The sequence below is a fragment of the Oryzias latipes genome, chromosome 7 (assembly GCF_053564925.1).
Source record: "Oryzias latipes strain Hd-rR chromosome 7, Olatipes_Hd-rR_3.1".
In the NCBI taxonomy this organism is placed as follows: Eukaryota; Metazoa; Chordata; class Actinopteri; order Beloniformes; family Adrianichthyidae; genus Oryzias; species Oryzias latipes.
The window spans coordinates 7,231,051-7,258,484 of NC_136243.1; the positions used below are offsets into that span (position 1 = coordinate 7,231,051).

The 27,434-nt window shown below is 39.7% G+C and overlaps 1 protein-coding gene across 1 annotated transcript; it reads left to right on the forward strand.

The window, feature by feature from the left end:
• clcn6 (chloride channel 6) lies at positions 1–27,325 on the forward strand. Its single transcript, XM_011472935.4, has 23 exons — positions 1–147; positions 952–1,011; positions 1,107–1,172; positions 1,244–1,309; positions 1,401–1,467; positions 1,635–1,741; positions 3,892–4,018; positions 4,311–4,378; positions 6,505–6,563; positions 6,650–6,782; positions 12,606–12,719; positions 13,161–13,327; positions 13,412–13,523; positions 15,456–15,585; positions 15,905–16,058; positions 18,761–18,917; positions 19,238–19,344; positions 19,479–19,665; positions 20,506–20,666; positions 21,850–22,006; positions 22,087–22,194; positions 24,839–24,964; positions 25,037–27,325. The coding sequence occupies exons 1-23, from the start codon at positions 73–75 to the stop codon at positions 25,115–25,117; spliced, it is 2,589 nt and encodes an 862-aa protein (XP_011471237.1). The 5' UTR covers positions 1–72; the 3' UTR covers positions 25,118–27,325.
• The last annotated feature ends 109 nt before the right edge of the window (positions 27,326–27,434 follow it).

Genomic DNA, 27,434 nt, shown 5'->3' on the forward strand with positions numbered 1-27,434 from the left:
AGTGGTAGTCGTTCTAAGAGTTGCCTGCTTTCTGGAAGGCCTTGAAGGCGGCATGACAGGAGAGGGAACAACATGGCGTGTTATAGAAACTGTTTTTGTTGTCGCTGTTGCTGCAGAGAAGGAGAAACAAGGACGCCAGAGGAGCTGGTGAGGGAAAACACAGAGACTGATTAAAGCAAAGTTTTTTATGTTTTAAATTTAAATAGTTGAGCTATCTCGGCTCTTCCTGTGGTTCTCTCCACCCTGCAAGCAGCAGCAGTTAGCTTACATCAAATCGGCTCGCGCCGCGGTACTTAACGGTTTGTTTGTTGAATATTTAAGGACTGCTGCGTTGTTCTGGCAGCAGTTTGCCCTCCACCCGTGTTTATAATATATAAAAGTTTCATTATTCATTCATTATAGCTACTATAACATTGTAAACAATGTGTAGTTAATATTTACTTCTACGGTAAATAGAATTTAGAACAAGACTCAAGGATCACAGCGTTTCTGTCTTCACACAAGTAGCTCAGCACAGATTATTATTTCATCCTTTTACAGTGTCTTGATTCTAAAAACACCAGAATAATGTTTTCATGCATTGAACTCAACTAATCTGCACCACCTTGTAAAAAAAAGTGGCTTTAAAATGGTGGAGGAACAGTTTCAGCTTTGTTTTCCCCACAAATTAAGCATTTATTGAAATTAAATGGAAATGACCAGTCACACATCCACACCCACATCCACACACACGCACGCACACACACACTGAAGGAGGAGGGTTTGGGGAAGACAAGGAGGCCGGTAAGATTGTGTGCCCTGTCTAGGCTACCCCACCTTGGTGGGACCCAGCCTGGGTATATAGATAGATAGAAATGGAAATGAAAACGTGGAAAGCTCCGATGTAGATCATGTGTGATGTCAGAGCATCCCGTCTCTTTTCTTTATTCAGAATATTTGTCTTCCCCTCAGGCAGTTTTAGGTGAAATCCCAGACGAGGAGGAGGAGATTTTGCCCCGGAAAGATTATGAGGTGAGAACCTGTGAGGAGAGTTGCAGGAACGTTGTTGGACTCTAGCTAGCGCTGTGGCTCTGACAATGACAACTATGATGATCCGTCTCCTGCAGAGCTTGGATTATGACCGCTGCATCAATGAGCCCTATGTGGAGGTTCTGGAGGGCATGGACAACAAGGTGAAAGGAGGGGCTTTTTCAGGTCTTTTATGTGGAGTGTCTTCTCTTTAGTACTTTCAATTTGCCAACAGAAATCCAGGCAGTACGAGGTGGTACGGTGGATGATGGTGTTTGTGATCGGGGTCACGGTGGGTCTGGTAGGTGCCCTTTGAATATGCTCTTGGACATTATTGAATGTTATCAGGCGGCAGATCTACAGGACATGTGTAATTCCTTTGTTGCTTACAGGTTGGGCTGTTTGTGGATTTCTTTGTGCATCTCTTCACCAAAATCAAATTCACAGTGGTTGGTAGTTGTATCCTTCATCGTTGTTCTACTATGACTCCCTGACAGTTTAGTGGCAGATTGTCTACAGGAGGGCAGATTGTAGATTCTGAGTAGGTAAAATAGGAGTATTCTAAACTTTCATGTTGAGAAAACAACACATTTTCAGGTCAGTCCACCTTAACTGACCATGGACAGCCATAGAGAAGTGCGCTGACAAAGGCTGTCTGTCTTTATCCCTACTGGAACTTCTCTCATTCAACATGATCTTCGTCTTCATCGCCAGCTTGCTCGTTCTGATTGAGGTGAGTTTCATCAGAGCCTTTTGGAGCACAAAAACCCATCCAACCCAGTCAGTCTAGATCAGAGGTTCTTCACCTTTTTTGACACCATTTTTGCCAGTACAAAGGGATTCGAGGCCCATTCAGATATTAACATGTTAATTTAAATTGATCTATATGTCTTCTTTGAATTGTATTTAATAATTAAATTAATTACTATTATGGTTAATCAAAGTGAAACCTTGTGGGTAAAAACTATGATACAATGTGATCATCTCAAAGATGTTTATTTTCTCACTGAACAGGGAAACCGGGGTCGTCATGCTTAACACAAATTAAAAATCCAAAAATATTTTTAAAGCATTTTGATAAATAAAATGTTGTGTTAATAAAACAAGCACACTTAAGATAAAGTTTCAAATTAAATAAACAGTAAAAGGCATTTAAATATAGTGTCACAAATGAACAACAACAGTCTGTTTTATTTATTTATTTTTATCATCCCATTTCATGTTTACCTGTTAATGAGACACTTGGGTCTGTCTCTTAGACATGATCAAATCCGGTCTGGGTGGAAAGACTCACCCAGACCCAGATCAATTATCGCTAACGTTAGGAACAGAGAACACATTTCAGTGCGTCATACCATTGATCACATCTCCTAGCATTTGCCCGGGAAACTGCAGCAGCAATTCGTGGCGTGCGCGTCCTCCTTCCCCCGCTACACCGGCTCGATAGGAACTAAGGCGCCAAACTTAGAACAGCAGCCAACTGGCATTAAAAAAGCCTCATAAAAAAACAAGGCTTGAAAGGAATGTTCACTTAGATAGATGTCTTTTGTAGTGCTGTCGGAATCTACAATTCCAAAATCCAGTGCCCTAGAAATTTTCCAGAAGTCTCTGGGAAAAACCAGTTAGCATCTCTGCTCACTAGATTGGCGAATATAGACCACAATGCATTGCGTTTGAACAATCTTTGCAAAGAAAATGTATTTAAATGTAAAATCATTAACATTTGTAACACAGTGGCTTCAATTAAATTTTAACTTTGCGAAATCGATGACATCATCTTCGCTGTTTAAAAAAAAAGTAGTGAGCATGGTGTCCAAATTGCTTTTAAAATTCAGGGCACCACATAGTCCCGCACTAGGTAATTTTTTAGTAGTTAAGGAGTAGGATGGGAACTCTGACACATTTTTTTTTTTTTCTTTAGCTCAGCTACACTACATATTGGCGTATGCTACAACACCTGACTGACGCCTCACTGCCACCAAGTGGCGGGAGGCTTCATTTAGGCCCAGCGGACAACAGATTCAGAACTGATTTTTTACTCTGGCCCTCTAGTTGGCGCTCATGGGCCAAGATTGGGGTGTGGCCCTATGGTTAAGAATCACTGTTTTAGATCACTTCTATAGGCTTCAATGATTTAAAGACCCACTCAAAAGAAAATTGGGGTTTTGGTGTTCTGATGATCTTGAGGAATTTTTCTCATGATGGAAGACACATATAAAATAAGCTAAGCTTGAAATTGCATTTCTGATAATTTCCTTATTCAAATCATGGTGAATCAGGAGCAGACAAATAAAACACAGTTTGAAAGAGCTTGTAATAGTTTCGTACTAACTACAATCGGCAAACCACATGCTCCATTCCGATATATCCACTTGTAGGCAAATAGATCCACGTATGTCTTTGATTTTCTCTTCTGATCTGGAATCTAGATCTAAACTATACGTCCGTTATCGCTCGCCATTTTTGTTTCACCGCTAATGTTAGGTTGGGGGAGTGAGGGGCTGTAAGCTAGCGTGTGAGCACATAAATAGATGGATAATAGGAAACCCACAGGTGAGTTTCTGCCGCTCTGCAGAAACAATGTTAACAACACAGCTTTTTTAATTTTGCCTAAAAATGGCATCAACCTAATGAAAAGACCGGAAACACTTTTACGATAGATCAGAAGATGATTGGAGTGGGACTTCAATCTTGTCCCTGCCCTAAAGGTTTCACTTTACCTTCAACATGCCTGATATTTGCTCTTTGGTCTTCTAACTGTAAAGCGAATACATTTTTTATAATGTTTTTGGGTTTATTTACACTGATTTTCCTTTTTTCTGACACATGAAGTCATTGTTGTTGTTTTGTTGACGTGCCTTGTCCTCTGCATTGGGTTTTCAGCCAGTGGCTGCAGGTTCAGGAATTCCAGAAATCAAGAGTTACTTGAACGGAGTGAAGATTCCTGGAATTGTGCGGCTCCGGACTTTTATCTGCAAAGCTGCCGGAGTCCTGTTCTCTGTGTCTGGAGGTGATCAAGGATTCTGATCACTAATCTTTTTTTTTTTTTTTTTACTTTAAAGCCAATTCTGATTCATTTTACTCTTCAATGAAATCACAAATATCAATTTAAATGAAGAATTTTCACCCTTTGACAAAGTTTCTTGCGAAGCTGCTTCAGTGGTTTTAAACACACGAAGCTGAAAACGTTTCTGGTGTTTCATTTTAATGCAAAACCTTGTTTTGTATGTAGGAAATATTTTGATTGAATGTTGAAATGACATTTTTTGTGTGTGAAGACAACATGATGTTTTCTATCTCAGGACTGTTTGTGGGGAAAGAAGGGCCGATGATACACAGTGGGGCCATTGTTGGAGCTGGACTTCCTCAGGTACAAAGCTACTTTAGCGTTTTAAACTGGAGCAGTATCCTTTTTTCATTTAACCATGTGTCAAGGTTTTCCCTTGATGAATTGTAGCTTGGAAACCTACCCAGACTTTACTCTCAGTCAGATATTTTTTTAATGTTTTGTAAAAACGTTCCCAGTGGTCTTTTAATTATAATGATGCTGTTTTTAGCCATAAAAAGGTGTCATTTTCCAGGTCATATTTTCTGCAGAGCAGCAGGAGTTCATTAGAAATTTGGGTCCATTGGCAGGGAGCTGACATCCCATCATCCCTTTGTTCACACTCTCTCCCGCTAGCTTACAGCCCCTCACAACCCCAAGCTAACATTAGCGGTGCAACAAAAACAGTGAGCAATAATGCAACTATCCAGCCGTACAGTTTAGATCCAGATTCCAGCTCAGACGAGGAAACAAAGACGTTCATGGATCTATTTGTCTGCAGGTGGATGATCAGAATGGAGCAGAGAGCTTGTGGCCTTCTTGATTGTAGTTTGTATTCAACAACTACTAGCTTTTTGAAACTGCATTTTTTCATCTGCTCCTGATTCACCACGATTTGGATAAAGAAATACTCAGAAACAAAGTTTTGATCTTAATTTTTCTTTTCATATGTCTTCCATCAAGAGGGAATTCCAAAAAAATATGTTAAATGAAAATATGGTTTTTGGTTCTTTTAGCATTTTTCTCGTGATGGAGGACATGCAGTTATGTGAAAAACTAGGACACCGTATGAAAGCCTGTCTATTTGGACAGATACACATTTAATATCAGTCAGAACATCACAGAGGCATCCAAGTGATATAACTTAACATAAAAAAATGTTTAAGGCCATTTAAAACTTTCTATCAAATTTGATTTCAAAAGAATGTACTTTATGTTTAAGTTTAAACACTTAACATTTAAGGGACTGGTAGATAGATGTGTCTCAAAGATGTGATTTCAGCCAAAAGAGCAAAAATGGCTAATATGAGGCAGAAGATCCAAGCATTGACCTCCATTAAATTATGAATTTTTGTTCAGATACTTTTTTCTACGAGTAGAATAGTGGTCATGTTTTAGATAGATTTTAATTCATTTAATTTTTTTGTGTGTGAAAAGTACCAAATCAAGATTGGACATTGATATGTGAAGATCTTTCTAATACAGAGCTGATCGGTTAAAGAGGGCGTCTTAATTTCTTCACAACTATATAAAAAAAAAGTTAAGATTAAAACTGCATTTCTGAGTATTTCTTTGTTTGAATTGTGGTGAATCAGGAGCAGACAAAAACCCGAGCAACTGAAAAGGGCTGACCAAAGTCTCCGCGCTGGTCTCCATTCTGATGCATCCACTGACAGACAAATACATCCATGAACGTCTTTGTCTTCCCCGTCTGAGCTGGAATCTGGATCTAAACTGTACGTCTGGATAGCTGCAATATTGCTGCCATTGTTGTTGCACCACTAATGTTAGGTTGGGGTTGTCAGGTGCTGTAAGCTAGTGGGAGAAGAAAGGGAGGATGGGATGTCAGCGCAGGCTTACTCCTTGCCAACAGTCTCACCCACAATGCAGAGGCAAATTTCTGATGAATGCTAGACGCTCTGCAGAAACTATGTCTTTTATGCCGTTTTTTTAAGACATAGTTTCTGCAGAGCGTCAAGCATTCATCAGAAATTTGCCTCTGCATTGTCACAGGTTTTTTACAGTTGCATCATTTGCTGTCAAAGTCCTCATATATGTTCCAGGCTAAACTTTTATTTCGGCCCGGTATAATTTTAAAAATCAACCCTACAACAGTGAATATTTTTTGCTGTTTTGCTCTTGCTTTATTTTGGATGTCAAAATTCCCTCCTGAATCTTTTCAAAATAAAGCAAAAATATTTTCTGTTTCATCATTCAAAAGACAAAGTTTCAAATGTTTTGAAATACAGCACAAGTCAGTCATCTTATTACCTCACTCAGTGTGATTTGTTTTTTTTTTTATATCCATCTTCTCTTCCCATTTAGTGCTGTTTGGGGTCACATGGTTGCTGGAGCCTATCCCAGCAACAGGCAGTGTAGACCCTGGACAGGTCATCTCATTTAAAATGCATTGATTTATACTCTAAACCTATTTGTTCAACCTTTATCAGTTTCAGAGCATCAGTTTCAAGAGGATCACATTTGATTTCCCATACTTCCGCAGTGACAGGTGAGGCCGCTCTGCACACTTTGGGCATGAATCAAACTGATGGCGCGGTATATTAAAAATGTCCCTCCGTCAAATCTGATCCTCAGAGACAAGCGAGATTTTGTGTCAGCGGGAGCTGCTGCTGGAGTCGCTGCTGCGTTTGGAGCTCCAATAGGTGGCACTCTTTTCAGCCTGGAGGAAGGTTCGTCTTTCTGGAACCAGGCGCTCACCTGGAAAGTGGTGGGTCATCTTCTAGTCAAGCGGTCACAGTAACTTTAGGCGAGGAATCCATTGCTCACTTCACTGTGAATGAGACTCCTGGCTGTAAAGCGCTTTGGGCCTTAATCAATGTAGAAAACGGTTATCTATGCATACGTCATAAACTACCATCCCACTCCAGAACATTACATTTGCAGCAGTAATTCACTTCATAAACAAATAAGTGCAAATGTCATTTCCCTCTGCCTCAGCTTTTACTGGTACACAAATTTTCAACACCCGTTTGACATTAAGCTGCTGTGAATGGAACATGTAAAGAGGGAAGCTCCATGCAAACGACGGGAGCATCTCCATCATTTTGGTGCTGCAGACAGTCGAGGATCGTGGCTCAGGACAGTAACACCATGCTTAAGCAGCACAGCTTTGGGTGGAAGACAGATGCTGGAGTAAAAGTGTGCAAAAGCAGGACTGGAGGTGACCTCGTCACTGCGCAGGGATTCAGTTGTGTTTAGAACGGCTCCTAAAGTTTCTGCAAAGGAGGCGGAGCTACAGGGTCAGGCAGAGAAATTGTTGGATAGATTCAGCACAAGTTAAAGATGAGAAGGAAGTTTATGAATTTACACAAGGTGAATGGATGACAGAAACAGAAGCTGTCTTGGAAAGACTTAGGGGAGCTGGAGTAAACAGTAATGCTGCATGCAAGAAGTTCATGTGAACAGCTCTAACGGGCGCAGGACGCAGGGTTCGGCGGAGGGTGGAAAAAAGAGAAAAATCCTGCATCTTTCCTACCTCACCTTTAACCCTTACTATGCTATGACCTGCAGCTTTAAAGTAGAAAAAAAAATGTGCATTTGACTGTATAGTCTTACTGAGTGGTCTACTACTTTGATATTATCTGCAGACCACCTGCGTGACCTGTACAGGTTTACCCATAGACAGCCTGCATCCACCTGTAGTGACTGAGGCTTAACGTGGAGGCAGAATAGCAGCAGATTTTCATTCGGGATCATGGCCACTTGTGGGCGAAGGCAGGGAACATCCAGGATCACACACCCATGCACACTAACATTCAAACCTAGGGACTATTTAGAGCAGGGGTGTCAAACATAAGGCCTGCGGGGCATATCCGGCCCGCCAGATAGTTCAATCCGGCCCATCCACAAAGGAAAAATTATAGGGGTGTTTTTTTAAAAACAGCTGTGCATATTTATTAAAGGTGTTGAAGAGACAGTCACAGCAGTTTCTGGACTTGATGGACACAACAACAGCTGATGACAAATTCAGCTCTCTAGTTACTGCGCTGGACAATGTTGGAGTGAACTGGTCACGTGATGTCAGTCTGATGGCGCCCCAGGTAGAAGACAGGTGTTTCCAAAAAATTCAGACAGCTTTATTGCAATCATAAACCTGGAGAAGAAAAGACCATTCTGAAAAAATTAATAATCTCTCAGAAATGAATAAATGTCTGGTCTTTTCTTCTCCAACTTTATGGTTCCAATGCTCATCTTTTCATGTATAAAAGTCCAAATATTTGGCAGAGCACTGTAGGGAATCGAACCCTAACCTGCTAAAGCAGGCATACCATTATCAGTCTCTTTATTTTTTGACCAAACATGAAAGGAAGCTTTTGAGTTGGTTGTGACTTTTGTTTAGGACATGGAAACTGGATCTTTGCTGTTTCTGTTTTTCTGAGGATCTTTTTAATCGCCCTTAGTCCTGCCTGAAGTCTCCCAGGAGCTACACCGTCATGATGGGGCATTTGACCCTAACAAGGGTGGGGCAAATACTCCCAACAACCGGGCTTTTGGGGTAAATTCAGGCACTCAAACCCCTCCACCGTGATAAGGTGGCGATTCAGGGAGGGGGAAAATTTGTTTGTTAGCCAATTACTAATAATTTGTGTGGGAAAACCGAAGTTCTCGGAGGAAACCCACAGGCCTGCTCAACCTCTTTTCATTTGCTACCAATAATTTTGGGTGACTGATTTTTTTTCTCTGTAGATAAATTTAGTTTGTCAACACAACTGAATTTGGATAAGTGGGAGGAACCGAAGCCCTCGGAGAAAACCCACACAGACACGGGTCTGTCAGGACACAAAGTCGACCCAACAAAGCAACGTGCCGCCCTTTTTTTTTAAGCTCCAATTATATACTCACAGCCAAAATCTCTGTGTACTTAGCTTCTGAAATCCTTAAACTAACCCAGTGTTTAGTGTGGTGACATGTATCTGTACCTGACAAGTGATTCAGTGAATCTAAAAGTTAGGTCAGATAATGCTTTAAGGACTTTGAAAGATCCACACCATCTATACAAGTGAATTTGGATAATTGGGGGGAAACCCTCGGAGAAAACCCACACAGACACGGGTCTGTCAGGACACAAAGTCGACCCAACAAACCAACATGCCGCCCTATTTTTTTCAACCACCCCCAAAGTGAACAGTCTTTCTTTTTATTCTTATTTTAGTTTTTTCCCCACAATTGTAAAAAAATGTGTCTTTGTGTGTTTTATCATTTATAATATTCTAAAAAGTGATCCAGAGGACCAAGATTGAGCAGGCCTGATTTACAGTATTTTATAAGTACACACCTTTCTTTGCAGCCCTAATAGTCTAAAACCCTCACCAATAGTTGGGTTGTAACCATGACAATCCAACTATTTACATCTCAATGACCTACTGTCATTTTCAACGCTAATCCCCTGTAACCATGACAACCCAACTATTTACATCGAAATGACCTACTGTCATTTTCAACGCTAATCCCCTATAACCATGACAACCCAACTATTTACATCGAAATGACCTACTGTCATTTTCAACGCTAATCCCCTACAACCATGACAACCCAACTATTTACATCGAAATGACCTACTGTCATTTTCAACGCTAATCCCCTATAACCATGACAACCCAACTATTTACATCCCAATGACCTCCCACCTCCTTCAACTTCTCTGAGTCTCTGCTGTTGAGCTTCTTTAGCAGGAGAACTCAGCCTAAGCTGAAACCATCCATTTGTTTGGTGAGCTCAGTTACTTGCTCTTGAAGCAATTTTGTTTCCTTTTCCTGCAGCTTCAACTTGGTTTTAAGGTCCAGATTGGATATCACCAACTCATCAAGTTGGGATTTTAGATTCTTTAAATCTTCAACTTCCCCAAAGTCATCAAGCTCATTCAAACACAGAATTTTCTGTCCTTTCTTGAGTTTGGATTGAGTAGGTTGAAATTCTTTAGTATATTCAACCTCATGACTCTGGAAATCACCAATGACCTGTTTATGTTTGGAGATTTCCTTTTCCAAAACCTGCCCACGTTCATGCTCCACCTGGAACTCTTTTTCCATCTCTGCCAATACTGGGATGTACAGGTCCAAATCTCTCTGAGCTGAACTTCTCCTTTTTTCTTCCAGATCCAGAAACATTTCCTTTTTCTGCAGTTTTTCTTTCAATGTCTCGATCTGTTTTTGGAGGTCACTTTCTGTTTCCATTTTCTTCTGAGGCTGATGTACCTCTTTTTTGGTCCAATAATCCACATATTTAGTGTTGTTTTTGGTGTAGTGATTGCTCCTCTCTGGGGCTGGCCTGAGCAAGTTTCTGTTCTCAGATGTTGACATGAAACTATACACTACTTTATTGGCGTTATTGAAGACCTTTTTCTTCTTTTTGACCTCTCCGTTATTGACCTGGGTTGGAACATTGACGTCTGTCTTTTTTGGAGACCAAGTTTCCACTCGTTCAGTCTTTTGAATGGACACCTTAGGTTTCACCTTTTTGAAATCTGTGTTCACAGACATTGTTGGTGTTTGATACAGTGTTTTAAAGTGGGTGTTGATGAAGACCAGACTCTGTATTGCCTCTCCTTTCTTTGGAACGTTGGCGGCTGTCTTTGTTGTGTGGTTGGAAATCTTTGTGCTCTCGTCTACCTTTTTCCACGTGCTCGTTCAGAACAGTTAGAAGCTTGAAAGCACACGTATACAAGAGTTTTCTTGGAAGCCTTCTGACTTCAAATGATGTCATTGTGTGATGTCAAATGACATCTGATGACATCATGACATCAGGTGTCATCAGATGTCATGATGTCAAATGAAATCATGATGTCTGATGACATCATGACATCATCATGACATCATTATGACATCATTCATGTTAACAGAGTCCACTGGTTTATGTTCTGGGTTCAATGACATCATTCACAAGTTCAACTCACCAGTTATGACATCATTTAACAATACATTTTTTTTATTTAGCCTATTTTAAATTTTAAAGTCTTGTTGTTTTATGTATTAATCTTATATTTTTTCTATATCCTATTTTATAAATATCTTAAATAAAATGTATATATTAAATGAAGCAGAACTTTTTAGAGAAAGTGAATGATTTTTTTTTAAATATCACCTGTAAAGAAGATTTTGCCTTTGAGTTTTTAGAGATAAAGATAGAGATAGAGATATTCTTTAGTGATCCCACGTTGTGGAAATTCAATTGTTACAGCAGTTTAGTGCAAAATAGAGAAACAAGAAGAACAACAGCAATATGCAAAAAGAATGAAAGGGTGTTTAAAATAGCTGGAGGCCTTAAAGACAGACTCCAATGAAAATGGTGTTTTGGTGTTTTTGACATGTTTTAGGAGCTTTTTACTCCTGATGGAGGACATATATTAAAGAATTTTTGATGAAAACTGTGTTTCTAAGTATTTCTTTATTCATCTCGTGACAGATCTGGAGATGATGAAAACCTGTGGTTAGAAAAAGCTCGGGTTTGTGACACATTAACTGTCACAGGCGGGCCAAAGTCCTCCTCTGCTGCATTTCAATGCATCCACCTGCAGACAAATATATCCATTCAAAGGTTTTGTTTTCCTGAGCTGGGATCAGAATCAAAACTCTACAACTGAATAGCTTCAATATTGCTCGCCTTTATTTTGCTCCGCTAATATTAGTTTGAGGTTATGAGGGGCTGTAAGCTAGTGGGAGAGAGTGAGAGTTAGGGTTAGGGTTAACCCAAAACCAAACCAACAGATAACCAGCTGACCATAGCTTATTTTGCTATTATGTTTCTGGTCCGGCCCACTTGAGATCAGACGGGTTGAATGTGGCCCCCGAACCCAAAAGAGTTTGACACCCCTGGTGTAGAGTAACTAATTCACCTGTGAAGCATCCTTTTTGACGGTGGGAGGGAGTCGGAATTCCCAAGCATTCACGTGGAGAACATTCCAACTCCACACAAAAAGATAATAGATTGAAGTTCAGTTTCAGGTCCCCCAGCCGGGACTTGAACCGGGGGCAAGAGCGCTAACCACTGCGCCACCGGAAAAATAGCAGCAGAGACTGGATGTTGAACATAAAAACATTGAAATGAATGTTCAAAAAGAAAAGCAGGAAAATGTGCTTATTGTTAGTTCATAATGGAGACAAAAGCAGCTCACTGTGGAAAAGATCCTTTGGATGAAGAAACTTACAGCCATATTTGCTGCTGTAGTTGAGTATATCCTAATATATATTGCAAAGTTCATTGTGATTCGGAAAGAGCTTGAAGAGCTTGGAGACACAGAGTTGGTTGCAGGAACTGGAATGTGGATGGAAAGCTGAAGTGTTTAAGCGGTGCAGGTACAGAGGTTTGTACAAAAGTTATAGATCAGGGGTTTAATGGGAGGAGCCTAAAGCAGTTCATTAACAAAATGATCAACATTCAGATATTTTGTTTTCAAATGTAAGTTTTGCGTTTAACACATTTGATTGGTTTCTAAAAAGCAACATTCAATGTTTATGGCACAAAAGAATCAGACAGGATGAGTTTGTGTGAGGAGAATCTTGTTTTTGAGGCCGTCTTTTCATGCTCCTTTCAGCTCTTCTGCTCCATGTCAGCCACTTTCACGCTGAACTTCTTTCGCTCTGGGATCAACTATAACAAGTGGGGCTCCTTCCAGCTGCCAGGTCTGCTTAACTTTGGAGAGTTCAAGGTAAAGAGGCTCTTTTTGCAAGAAAACGTCTCCTATACTCCATAAGATTTAGTCTCTGTTTTTATTGTTTTAATTCTAATATCAGTATGTATTTTAACTTTTATTAGATGTCAAAAAACTATTTTTGAAATATATTTAATTTAATGGATACTTTGATTTTGTAAAATAAATCAAATGTATGATCTTAATTTCTCTGTAAATGTTTTAAAATCCACGCTTTTTCAAAAAAATATAATACATTTAAAATCTTTGTTAAAAAAACACTTTAGGGAATAAAACGTAACCGTTAACTATATTCTTTTTTTTTTCTTGATGGCTGTATTTTGGAGTAATTTTGCATAATTTTTGACATTTTGGAAACAAGCAGTTTCTTGAATCTTAAAAACCCTGACTGCCATGAGACTCCTTGATGGAGCTGAACTGTTCTTTGCTCATTGTCAGTGTCCAGATGGAGATAAGAACTGCCACCTGTGGACAGCTGTCGACCTGGCTTTCTTCGTGCTCATGGGCGTGGTGGGGGGGCTTCTGGGGGCTCTTTTTAACTGCATCAACAAGTGTCTGGCCAAGTATCGCATCAGACACGTCCATCCCAAAGCCAAGTTTGTCAGGTGAACCAGCCGCACTGAGAGCATCTCCCCTCTTTTTTTCCATGACTCCAAGTTTCAGATGATCTTGTCATTGCTTCTTTGCAGAGTTCTGGAGAGTCTCCTGGTTTCTATGGTGACAACAGTGGTGATATTTGCAGCTTCCATTCTGTTGGGCGAATGTCGCGACCTGTACTCCCCAGCAACACTCAACAGCTCGGTAACCTCCTCCTTTACCTCTTCCGGACTGAATACATGCAGATTGCAGATCAGGACACTTTACAACTTTTAGGATTTGTTTTAACTTAATACATCACGAAGAAGCGAATCAATCTGGTTGCTTTGTGTCCGCCCAGTGGCCAGGTGTGGTATTACATGTGTATTACATCACATTTAGGGGTTTGTACATGGTTCATGAATCGATACATTAAAGATTCAACTAACTGTGTGGTAATACGATACAGTCCAACTATTTTACCCAAATGGAAACAATCTAGATAATTATTATTCATTTGGTGTTTAAAAAACTTTTTTCACTGTCACTTTTATTTAAAAATCTAAAGCAAAATGTCTATAGGACATATCAGCTTCAAACATTTAAACCTGCATTTTGTTTTTTTTAGACTGTTTTGGTCTCTGTGGTTAAAGAGTGCGTCATTTTAATTTATCCAGGTATTGTTTAAAGTGCTGTAAAAAAAAAAGGGTTATCACATACTTAGTACACAAAACACACATCTCACTAGCTGTGTTTCCATTACCTATATACGCAAAACTTTATTGAAATTCTAGAAATGTAAAAAAAACAACAAAAAACTCCCGCGATAAGTCATTCAAAAACATGGCAACGGATGTGAACAATACTTTGATTGACAGCAGATTCAGTCAGACAAACTCATGCAGTAAAATATTTATTTTCACATACTTAATTTTCACATTCTTAGTTGGCATTCACAATCTTTTTGTTTGGCATAAGGCTCTGTACAATTCCATGAGATAATTTTTTCCATAAAATTTTGGATAATAACCCCGAACGGAGCCCACAGGTGGAAGCCGGGGAGGAGGGTAGGGCGCGAATGCAGCGCTGTGGTAAGGAAGAGAATGAACGGTTGCACACCTGAACTTCAATAGGACGCTGAACAGGTGAGTTAATTAACTACCCGCCCTGGGGGGGGGGGGGGGGGGGGGGGGGGGAATACTGCAGAGTCTGCCTTCCTGAAAAGCGATTTCACTTTCGCTTATTTCATTCACATTTCTTCCACGGTGCTAGCACTCATCATCATCTATCAAAGGAGACGTCGGCGTCTTCTTCAGGCTGTGGAGCGGCCTGCTCATTTGGGAAAATCATGTTCTGTGATTTAACAGAGGAGCTGTGGATCCAACAATTCCACATGACATGATCAACTTGTCTTGTGGCGCCTGCTGTGCAGTGCCTAAGGCAGCCAGTTCCTACCAAGAAGCGCATCGCCATCCAGTTGTTGGTCACGTGACTCTTAATTAATAAACAGTGTTTCCATCGCAGTTTTGCGAAATATGTCAATTTTGATACGCTTCACAAACCACCTCCTACAAGTGGCGAAACTTTTTTTTTTGGAGAAATACAAGATTTCTTTAACTGATTTGTTTCCATTTGGCAAATTTGCGCAAATTCATAGTTAATAGAAACGCAGCTACTGTTGTTCGCCTTCAGCCAATTGGAATTGATCCAACAAGCTTATGATGGCATGTCACTCCAAACATCACATGATCATAAAAAGCCAAAGACAGCAGAGACACAATAGAAGGAGAAACTGACAGAGTTTGCCAGTAACCAATTACTTACTTCCTGATTGATTTCATACCTTTTTACCAACATAATCTTGATCATATCTGTGGTTTTCGGCCGATTCTGCTGATGATTCCAGAACTAGATTGAGTTTTAATATATATCTGTATATTTTACATGTTCCAGGGTTTTTTATCCGTAACCCATTTTCCCAGAACAATTAAATAATGTAGAATACACCACAAAGCAAGTGGAATACAAACACCATCTCTGATATTTTTCTGTTACACTGATGTCACCATGGGTTCTTAGGGGTTAAAGCTGAAACATGGCATCACTGTGCATTGTAAATATCATTTATAGGGTCACATTAAAGTTGTTTGTTTTTAGCTGGCCAGCAGTGAGGACATTAACTCCACCATCCGCCAGTTCTTCTGCTCCAACAAGACCTACAACGACATGGCCACTTTGTTCTTCAACCCGCAGGAGGCGGCCATCCATCAGCTCTTCCACCAGGACAGTGAGTACAAGGCCAAACAGCAGCCCTGTAACAAAACTAAACAACCTTTACTTTTACATTTTTGAAACTTTAACACACTAATAAAGACACGAGAGCTTCCTTGTTTGAAGTTTTTATTATGAGAATTCTCAGCAGAAACTATTTTTTTTTAATAATGTGAGTTTTCAAGATAAAAGATGTTGGTAAGATTTCTCATTCTGTCCGGATGGAGACACATCCAGGCTTTTATCATTTGTGCCCAAATAAAGACGTGGCGTCAAGTTTTAAAAACTCTGAATCAAAGGGATAATGTTCTGGTGTCTCTGCCTCGCCTTCAAAGGTACCTTCAGCCCTGTGACTCTGTCAGTCTTCTTCCTGCTCTACTTCCTGTTGGCCTGTTGGACCTACGGTGTGTCCGTACCCAGTGGTCTCTTTGTACCGTCGCTCCTGTGCGGTGCAGCATTTGGACGTCTAGTTGCAAACATTTTAAAAGTGTAAGTGTTGAAGCCTGTAATATACTAGGCTAACCCATGTTACATCACATATACATGAAAAAAATCCAGTGCTGGAGCAATTATAAGAAAAATGAAGAAGCTAAACATTAAGGTCAATATCCCTCGGACTTGGGCTCCATGCAGGATCTCACCTCGTGGGGTCTTGATTTGATTTATTTTTTTATTTCAAGCATTAATTGTAGTCAATAAGGAAGGGGGGTCTAAGGGCAGGGATGCCAGTATAGCTTAGTCAGTTTGTTAGTTCATTTTAGTATTTTCCTATTGAACTCTTTGTATTTGTGATCCTTTTGAGTTCATGTTTTACTTCGAAGCCCATCGAGACGACTGTTGTTGTGATTTTGGGCTATACAAATAAAATTGAATTGAATTAAATTGAATAAAATAAAGAATTCACAAAGATTTATCAAACTCATTACAGAAATTATGAAATGCATAGAAAAAACAGACAAACAAAAACAAAGACACATCTTTTGACTAAAGTCATAATTTCTTGATTTATTGCTTGAAAAGGAGTGGGAAGTAGGGAGTTTATATAATCCCACCCCTACTTAGTTAATTGATTTTATAGTTTTACATAGTTTTTATAATCCGGTTCTGGACAAATTCTTTTCAAGTTACAAAATCAAGTGCTTGTTGATGATCTATTATCTTCACAAACAACACTGACTGACAGTCTCAGAATCTATAAATGTTGTTGAAATTACTTGAGCAGCAAATAAAATGAAATGCCATAAAGAAAGTGACTATTTGCTCGTAATTGTTTAAAAATATTTGCGGTCAGTGCTGAACATTATTTTCCTGAGGAAGGTTTAGGATTACGGGTTACGGTTTAGCTGTGTTCAGACCGAATGCGATTCGCGCGGCGTAGGCGACCAGTTTCAATGTTAAGTCAACGGTACAGGTGAGATCTGAGGTCCAGCAGTGCAATTTCAGCAGCGCGATTTTGGCAGCGCGTGAAATTTTCCCGTCCCGGCTACTGTTAGGCGAAGGCGGGTACCCCCTGGACAGTCTGTCGCGGATGGAGCTGGAGTGATCGCAATCACTATTGCGGCTTGCAGGAGGCGAGCTGACGGTGAGACAGAGACCCGCTAGAGGTGGGGGGCCAGCCTGCTCCTCAATTTTCCTCTTGTGGCCTCGACCAGGCGGTTGACAACAGTCCCATGGATCTTACATTTCTGAATAATATGTGCTACTCAAGTCACAGGAGCATCAAGCTGCTTGGAGATGATCTTATAGCCTTTTCCTTTGACATACTTGTCTATCATTTTCTCCTGAGACAACTCTTTCCTTTTGCTTTCTCTGGTCCATGTTCACTGCGGTAAACATGTCACCAAACACTACAGTGGCCCTGTAGCCCTTTATATAGGCCCACTGACTGATAACAAGATTGTAGACACCTATGATGCTAATTAGTGGAGACGTGGGGATAATATTTCCCTTTGCTGACATTATTGTCAGTCTTTCTTAGAGGTATCATCGTTTTTGTCCAGGCCCATTTCATGATTTTGTTTTTGTAAATAATTCTGTTGAAGCATGGTTGAAAAGCAAAATCTGACCTTCACTGGTTCAGTTCTGTAGAATTGTTATTTATTATTACTTTTGTCGGATTTAAGTTATTAATCCGATCATTGTAAGCTTTTCTTTCATTAACCGAAGGATACCAACTATTCTGTCCATTTTCATGGAAAAAATGATTATCAATAACTTCTTAAAAAAGGTATTGGTGCAAGAAGCGTGGTTATTATGACAGTGAGAGTGACTGAGTAATAGCTGTTTATTTCTCTAAAGAAGTCAATGGGATTTTGGCTTCTTGGAGCTGGCGGGCAATTCCAATTTGAACGCCATGGAGGAGTTCTCAAATCCACTCAATGGTTTGAGCCAGGGCCTCCTTGCTGGGAGGTTAAAGCGCTAACCACTCCGCCACCCTGCAGCCCGTCCGCTTTTAAAATAAATTAGAAGATCATTGGAGAGGGACTTTAGTTCTATAAAAACTGAAAATTCTTTTTTGAAATTTTTTTTAACCATGGCTCTAATAAATGTGAAAACTAAACATGAAAAATGTTTTTGTTTTTGTTTTGCCGTCTCTAAAAACAGAGGGGATCACAACCAAAAAGCTCAGAAAAATCATAACTCTTAAAGCATTTATTAGCTTTTTTTATCTGGCATTTACAAAATAAAAGCATTTCTGTTTCTCTCCAAAAGCTAAAATTTAGCTTTGCCAGCTTCTGATCACCTGTAAAAAGGCTTTTGTGTCACTTTTAAACTATTTTTGTCATCGTCACAAACTGTAAATGCCAATAAAGCCGGGTAAACAGGAATGCAGACGACTGATTTTCTCAGCACAAACTAACTTGTTAGCATACATTTTGTTTGGGAAAAAGAAACCTAAAAATATAATAAAATCACGCTGAATGGAAATAAATACATAAAAACACTGGAGGCACTCAGAAGGCTTAAGAAACACTGAATGGTTGCTTTTCACACTTTCTGAATTTAGTGAAAGAATTATTGAGAAGAACACAGAAGAAGTAGCAAATTTAACTTTTTATTTTGAAATGAACTGAGTTCTTGTTCCAGTCCATCCTTAGTCAGGTGTTGCATCAGCTTGGGTTGGTGACATCACATGATTGAAGTTTCTGTCACCTTCTCCCCTCACTGTGTCTCATTTGGTTCTCTCACAGGAACATGGGACTGGACATTTACTCTGGGACTTTTGCTCTCATTGGAGCTGCTGCCTTCCTGGGAGGCGTGGTCAGAATGACCATCAGTCTCACCGTCATCCTCATCGAATCCACCAATGAAATCACGTACGGGCTGCCCATCATGATCACTCTGATGGTAAACTTTTACGGTTTCAGTTAATGTGATGTTTAACTGTTGCTTTTGGTAGGACTGAAGAGGTTAAGGGCTCCATTATTTAGAGAGGTTTTACGGATAATCCTAATCTGCTTCACCGTTTTTACTTTTGATAATTTTACGAGATCAGTGTATTATTACAAACCAGCATAAACTTTGTTTTGCTGGTCCTTTAATTTGTGTTTGCAGATTTTTGGCAGAGTAAGAAAGATTAAAAACACAGACTTGGTGTTAAATCTTTGGTCAGAGTTACACATGTTGCTGGTTTATAATCCAGGATTATCCGTTTTTTTGTGTCACAGGTTGCCAAATGGACTGGAGATTTCTTCAACAAGGGCATCTATGACATCCACATTCAGCTGAAAGGAGTTCCTCTGCTGGAGTGGGAGACTGAGGTTGAGATGGACAAGTACGTGTTTGAAAAACGTGTTGATAAATGTGTCGGCTAAAACAACAGGCGTTTCTGTTCAGTGAAGACCTCCCACATATTTACTACAATCTTCTTTCATACGGTCCTTTTTTGATTGATTCCTTCTTGTCAAGGCTGACAGCCAGTGACATCATGGAGCCCAACCTCACCTACGTGTACCCTCACACCAGAGTCCAGTCTCTGGTCAGCATCCTGCGGACCACCGTCTACCACGCCTTCCCCGTGGTCACCGAAAACCGACAGAACGAGCGGGACTTCATGAAGGGAAACATCCTGATCAGCAACAACATCCGCTTCAAGGTTTGTCGCACAAATGCCAATGTTTTTGGAAACGTAGTTGAACAATAACAGTGAATCTGCAGCTGTGGATTCAAAGTGTGGAACGGCTCTTTTATGTCACTTCATTTCTGTTTGTGTTTTCAGACCTGGTGAGACTCTTGTTGTTTGTTTATGTCAGCAGTTGACTTTAGATGTTCTCCTCTGGTGCTTGAATTTGATGTGTTGTTATTCAGATGATTGCAGTTTTCCAGCTCGGTATCACTGCCAAAATACAGAACTGATGCCATTTTCATTCAGAAGCTCCTGTTTTCAATGAATTTCCAATTTGACTGCATTTCATGTTAGTTTTTTTTCTAAAACAAATTATAACTATAACAAAAGACAATAATCCCCAAAGGTTCATGACCTAAATGACAATGGCTTATATATTTTTTCAAATACAGCCAAGATATTGTTCCAAAGTTGAGGAATTGAATAGTTTTAGAATTTTTTTTGTTTTTAATTCGGTTTCTCTTGTAGCTGAAATCTTTAAACACATTTTTCTGTTTAGCACTTTCTGTTTTTAGGAATTAAAGTTTGGTTTGTTTGAAGCTCAAAACATAAGATCCCTTAAATGTCCTGAAGCATAATTATAAATACAGAAACATTCAGTCAAAGGCTCTGAGCAGCTTAGTTCTGTTCTTGTTTTTCTTATTAGGCTTTTAAAACATTTATTAATCTGCTGAGTTTGTAACATTGTGTTACTTTTTCAGCGATGTGTGTGTTTGGGTTTTTGTTGCCTTTCCCTCTGACTTGACAGAAACATTTGAGTTGTTTGAAAGAGTTCAGTTGTGAATCAAACTCCTTGTCCTTCACGTTCAGAAGTCCAGCGTTGTGACTCGTGCGGGAGAACAGCGGCGCCGATGCCAGTCCATGAAGTCGTACCCGTCCAGCGAGCTGAGGAACGTCTGTGACGAGCAGAGTGCTGTGGAGGAGCCCACCGAGGAAGGGGAGGACATGCTGCAGCAAATGTTGGAGAGAAGGTGAACCACACATACATGGAGTGTTGGTATTTAAAATTACGCAAAGATTTAATAAACTGTAAACGTAATAAAAGTCTATTCTTTCGATGGCCGAGACCCGCTATCGCAGCAGAAAAAAGTAACACTCATTGTTTAGTGTTTTCACGAGCATACAGTGTGACACGATTCCAGTCTTTTAGGACGGGAGATGGAGAAAAAGGACCGGAGTAGAACAGGATAGAGCACCTGTGCTGATGCAGTTGATTCCCCCAAAAGGATTTTTTTTAGGCCAAAACTGTGTTGACTCTGCAGCGTTCGAAATAAGCGGTTATCCTATTGTCCGAGACGACCAGATTTCACGGAGGACAACCAAAAATGAACCTGATGGTTGTCCGTGTGACAACCTGGTCTTTTATTCAACATTTTGGTATTTTTCGACTATTTTAAAAAGTTTTTGGGAAACCGACGTCCGACTTTTTAGGATAAAACCGAGTGTACACGAACGATGTCACGTGACTTCCGAACGAACCGAGTACGCCCGAAGACATCGCGGCATCAGCTTCATCATCGGTCGGACGTTGATGATGATGACATAACCCTGGAGGAACTCGTCTGAAATTACTTGTCAAAAATGACAACATTGCACCTGCATGTCCTGTTTAAAAGATCAGGGATATTAGTCTTTACTGCTACTGCAGCGCACAATGTAAACATGGTATCATTTACACACGTGTTTATTTGACATAGATGTTATATCATATTATAACTTTTCATCACTTTATATTTGGAATGCTGTACTAGTCCCAATCCATACAAGTGTTCTAAATTTTAACAATACTCATTAGGTTACAGTTTTGGTTAGTGTAATCAATTTTCTGATGTATTATAGGGTAAGATAAAGTATTTTCATTTGACTGTAACAGTATTTGATTTACATGGCAATACTTTGTGTAACCAGATGCTTCAATATTTAGTAAAATGTTTGTTTTTAATATTTAAAGAGTTTTTTAACTGTCCATCATAAGAAGCAGTTGATATTAGATGTATAGAAGAAATAAAGATATAAGTTCTAACATCTGAGTAGGTTTCGTTGCTGTTGAATGTTGGTATCGAAGGACAACCAAATATTTTTTTTTCCTTATTTCTAACGCTGCTCTGGTTTTCATCATTTGGTTATATTCTCCTGTGCTTGACCCATGTGCAGGCACGTTCCCTACCCCAACCTGTACCCCGATCAGTCCCCCAGTGACGAGTGGACCATGGAGGAGCGCTTCAGACCGCTCACCTTCCACGGCCTCATCCTGCGCTCACAGCTGGTCAATCTGCTCATCCGAGGGGTCTGCTACTCTGAGAACCAGTCGGTCAGTAGAGGACTGAACCCTTTTGTTCAGGGCCTGAATGCAGTTTGATTTCTCCTGATGGGTCTCTCCCTCTGCCTCAGAGTGCCTCCCAGCCCAGGCTATCCTATGCAGAGATGACTGAAGACTACCCCCGCTACCCAGACATCCATGACCTGGACCTCTCGCTGCTCAATCCCCGCATGATAGTGGTACGAGTCCTCTCTGAGTCATGAGCATCACCTCCAAATTACAGAAACAATCAGCAGATTATTCATTAATGACTTGACCTGCTTCAATTCATTTTCCAAATGTTCTTTTAAAGTCCCACTCCAGTCATCTTTTGATTGATTGTTGAAGCGTTCCTCGTGGTCTTTAGGTTAGGATTCTACTGTTTTCAAAATCCGAAACCTGTCGTTTTCTAGGACAGAGTTTCTGAAGAGCAGCAGTAGTTCATTAGAAATTCACCTCTAAGTTGTGGGCGGGACCATTGGCAGGGAGCAAAACCCCCCCTTCCCATCACTCATAAGTGAGGTCTCTCTCACTAGCTTACAGCTCCTCACACCCCCAACCTAATAGTACCGGTGCAACAAAAATGGTGAGCAATATCAGATCTATCCAGCTGTTCAGTTTAGATCCAGATTTCAGTTCAGACGAGGAAAACAAAGACCTTCATGGATCTATTTGTCTGCCAGTGTGTCAGAACGGATGTATCAGAATGGAGCAGAGCTGGGAGCTTGTGGCTCACTCAGTGTATTTTATAGGTTAAAAGCTTAAAAGCTAGCTTAGCTTAAAAGGCATTTTTTTGTCTGCTCCTTTTTCACTACGATTTAAATAACTTTCTAAATAAAATTTCTCAGAAATGCAATTTTAAGCTTAATTTTCTTTATATATGTCCTCCGTCATCAGGAAAATACCACAAAAACATGTTAAAAACACCATTTTCATCAGTGAGTCTTTAAAACCAACTTTGCTTTGTTTTGAGTAAAAGAGCAATAAGGAAATTGTTTTTCTCAACCAGGACCTCTTTTTTATTCTTAAAGTCGTGTCACACAGCAACTTTTCAACGTATGAAATTTCGGCCTTTAGTGATGAGTGATCTACGTAATTCACACGTGTTTTTTGCGTTCATCACGCGTCGATGTGCACAGATGTCCGTCTAGGGTTTCAGCCGACGGCTCTTTAGGTGAATTCGGTTTTGAGCAGTTCAAAACTTTGGTCAATTATGCAGTTTACACATATTTTGCCAACTTTATATGCAATTATTAAGTAAATCTTACACAACTGTGCGTTTTTTTTGCGAGATACATATGCAAATGTGTGGCTTTCCATTCCACATACGTCTAACGGACTTTTCACGCATGTACCACTGATGTATACGTTTTATATTGCGCATACGCCGCACATTTCACATTAAAATTACGTCATTGATGCTTGAATTTTGGACCAGATTTGTATTTATGTTCATTTATGTGTTCTTTGCGTGGTTTATTCCTACTTTTTCCATGGTTTTAACGTGGTTCATTTGTGATACATCTGTAAAAATTCACATTCAAACCACAACTTTTCAGACTTTTTCCACATATATTCACGTCTGTTCAATTTCCATCCCTGCAATATGCGCTAAATGTATACGTAGCTGACTGTATGACACGACTTTTGAGTGCTGCCTTAAGACAGGACAACTTTTCGCTGCTTTGCTCAGCTTCAAATTCTCATCCAGCATGCAGACAGAACTAGAAAAAACTCTGCTTTTGTTTTATGACTCACGCATGATTTGGAATCATTTCTATTAGCTCAGGCTCAAATAAGTCAACAAACATCTCAAACTATCAGGAAGTTCTTCGGGCTACAAAAACCATTTCAGATACGGAATCTGAGAACATCTCCATAAATACCCAGATCACACTCAAAATTATTCATGTAAACAAACAAACACCTCCGGTTTTCCGTACATTTCTGTCTCATGTAAGCAATACAACAGGGAGGACAACTATCAACGACTCTGTCATATTTGTGATGTTTCTGTTCCAGTTCAGAAGACCTTCTGGTAATTCCAGAGGTTCTGTTTCCTCACACTGCAGCTCAGATGCTCTGCGCTGACTTCAGCAGCACTAAAAGGATCAGATGTTCAGAGTCTGTATGCAGCCCGACAGCCTGTTTGTTCCACATTTGTTCCTCCCAACCCTGCGAGCTCTGATAGATTAAAGAAGCTTTCGTTCTTTAAAACGAAGCCACGGCTGTGCAAAGACAACAGCCAACAAGTTTGGCAAGACATTTAAAAATGGAAAAACTGGCCAAATTATCAGTATTTTTACACATCTGATGTTTTTAGTGCAATATCATTGACATATTGGTTTGTTACTATACAAAATAGTTATAACTACTTTACATAATTATGAAGTAATTCTTCCTTGTCATGTGATTTATTGATACTTAAGCATATGTAATGACCTGAAACTGTGTCAGATAAAAAGTTATGAATCGGATTATGATAAATCATGTAATAAAATGGTTACGGTAGAACGGGGGGGGGATTATATAAATTTGCTTCCCTCCACTCCCTTTCAAGCAATCTTTGATTTAATTTCTAATTATCCTGAGTTTGATACATCTTTGAATGAATGCTTATTGTATTATTTTGTGCATAATTCCTTGATTGCTTGAAATAAACCATTAAAAAATTATATAAATATATATATATAAGGATTTATTCTTTCCTGGGTAAAAATAAACATTCATTTTTTTTTAAATAATAAAAAATGAACATTTAGAAATGCAGAAAACTGCAGTTCAGCTTCCATCCATGTTGACCTGCAGGTGTTTTCTAAAGCAGGTTCCTCTCTGTGTTCTCAGGATGTCACCCCATACATGAACACAAGCCCCTACACGGTTTCCCCCAACACTCGGATCTCCCAGGTCTTCAACCTGTTCAGGACCATGGGCCTGCGACACTTACCGGTGGTCAATGCTGCTGGAGAGGTGAACCCTCCTCAGACTTTCTCATCCAGTCGTTTTCATGCAGAAAATAACAGCTGTTTAATCCCATTTCAGATTGTGGGAATAATCACGCGTCATAACCTCACCCACGAGTTCCTGGTGACCAAACTACGACAGCACTACATCACCATCTGACCCAGCTCGGCTTCTGCTGTGCTCAGCGGGGTTTGGAACTATTCCACTCAAGTGTGGACCAAGCAAACAGACTTTGTGATACTGCAGGCGGCGCTGCTCTTCTGTTCTTTTGTGTGGAGTCTCACATTGAAGCATCCACCTGACCGTCTGCGTTGTTAGGACGGCTGCTTTCAATGGCTCTGCTTTCACTAACAGTGTTCTTCATTCCTGCAGTGATGCTACTTTGATTTCCTGATTCATTTAATTTTTTACAAAATGTTGCAGAGACTGACGGAAGTTCCGAAGGACAGGAGTAACTTTCAATCTCACTTTCAGGGATTTGTTTTGGGTTTTAGGAGTCGTTTCAATACTGCAGAGAACCGTGTGCAGCAGAGCAGCTTCTGCTGCTGTGGAAAACCGTTGTAGTGTCTAGAATTTCAGAGTTCCCTCATTTCAGTGAAAGTCAGTCATATTCTCTTAACCTCAACACGCATGTTCTCCCCCTGACCACAAGAGTAAAGGTCCCTTCAACCCAAACAGTTTGGATGGATTCTAAAATCGTCTAACAAAGGTGTCTGCATCCCCGGTGCTGCAGCTGGAGGTTAAACCCCAGTGAGACCGAAGGAGGAGGTTGTGAAGCTGCTCAGTTTGCATTAAGCATCATTCCTGAGAAGAGATTCCCTATGATTTCCATTTTGGAGTGTTTTTGTTGTCGCTGAAGCACTTTTTGTTGTTTGGTTTACTTTGAGTTTAACTGTAGTTGTAAGCAGACAGACTTTACATACTGTCTCAGGTTCTGCAGCTCACCTGGACCTTGCAGTGCTTTTGGTGTTCATGTGAGTTCATTCCAGGTTGCACATGTTTTAACCACTGCAACAGTCTGTTAAGGCCGTGTCACACAGCCACTATGTACATTTAGTGCATCTAGCACAGATGAAAATTTGTCATACGTGGAAAAAGTGAGGAAAGGTCTTTACGTGAAATTTTCACAGATGTATCATGAACGTTAAAATCATAAAAGTACGAATAAACGACACAAGGAACACGTAAATCCACATAGAACAGGAACTGTGTGTGATTATTATGCTGTTTAAATGCATTTAATTAGTGATTAGAGGCCAGTTACGTAATTAAGTTCGCCGTATACGAGATAAAAAAGTTGTACATTGGTGGAACATGTGTGAAAAGTCTGTTAGACATACGTGGAACGGTCGTGGGAAGACAAACATTTGCATATGCAAAAATTACAAAGAACTGTGTAAGATTTTTGTAATGATAAGGTATAAACTACAAAAGCTGTGATTAAACTCCTTATTTCTTAACCGACTAAAAAGTTTGAACAGCTCAAAACCAAACTCGTGTAAATTCCTGTGGGCTGAAACCCTCAACGGACATCGGCACACATCAACGAATGATTAACGCAAGAAACACTTCTGGATTATCAGGCATGGATCATGTGTGTAAAATGTGCAAAATGTACGTGTGACACGGCCTTAAGTGAACGGGCATTTTGCACTAATTTAAATGTAATAAATTCTTTTTCATATGGATGCACAATAATATTCACACTATTGTTATTGGCAGATAACTGGCAGGAAATAAAAGTATACGCATTGTAGAATTTGAACGTATCTTTCAACGCAGTGTAATGATTGTAAACTACCAGTATGTTTTTGACTAAAACTTTTTTAATATTGTGCATCTTTACCTTTTATTTTCATCCAGTCTGTTTTGTGTTTGTGAGTTTTTCTTCCTCTGAGAAAAACAGACGGACACCATGGACGGGAAGTTTCTGATCATTTTTCTGTGTAGAACCACTGTCATTTACAGTTGTATTGTTTGTGCAGAAACGCAAATGTTTTATTTTGATTTTAGTTTATTTGCTTTAATTTTTTAAGAGAATATTTTTGTATCCAAATTTCCTGTTTTATTCATCTGTATTGTTCAATGGTTGGGTTTGTTGGTTTTGAAGCGGCAGATTCTAGGATTTAAACATGTTTTCTATGTTTGCTCATTTTAAATAAATATCAAATAGGAAGCAGATTATTTAATGGACAGTCTAACAGACTGATTACTCAGCAGTATTCGGTCCTGATGCGTTTGGGAAAAAGAACTTCACGATGACTCAGAAAAACGGGAACATCTGGAATGAGACAAGTAGACTTTTTGTTTGTGCCTTCTAATTGTTTAAATAAAGTTCCTTTAGGGTTGTAAATGATACAAACAAAAGATGTGTTTTTGCATTTCTGTATTCCAGCTGTAAACAGTTGAGCGTGTGGGTCAATGGAATTACCAGTATAAAAAGGAAAAATTATAAAGGCTCATCATTTACAAACAC

Excerpts from the sequence above, each read along its gene's own strand:
- clcn6 (XM_011472935.4), top strand. The coding sequence starts at position 73 with ATGGCGTGTTATAGAAACTGTTTTTGTTGTCGCTGTTGCTGCAGAGAA. Across the intron at positions 1,742-3,891 it reads GCTTGCTCGTTCTGATTGAG|CCAGTGGCTGCAGGTTCAGG; the intron begins GTGAGTTTCATC and ends TTGGGTTTTCAG. Across the intron at positions 12,720-13,160 it reads TTAACTTTGGAGAGTTCAAG|TGTCCAGATGGAGATAAGAA; the intron begins GTAAAGAGGCTC and ends GCTCATTGTCAG.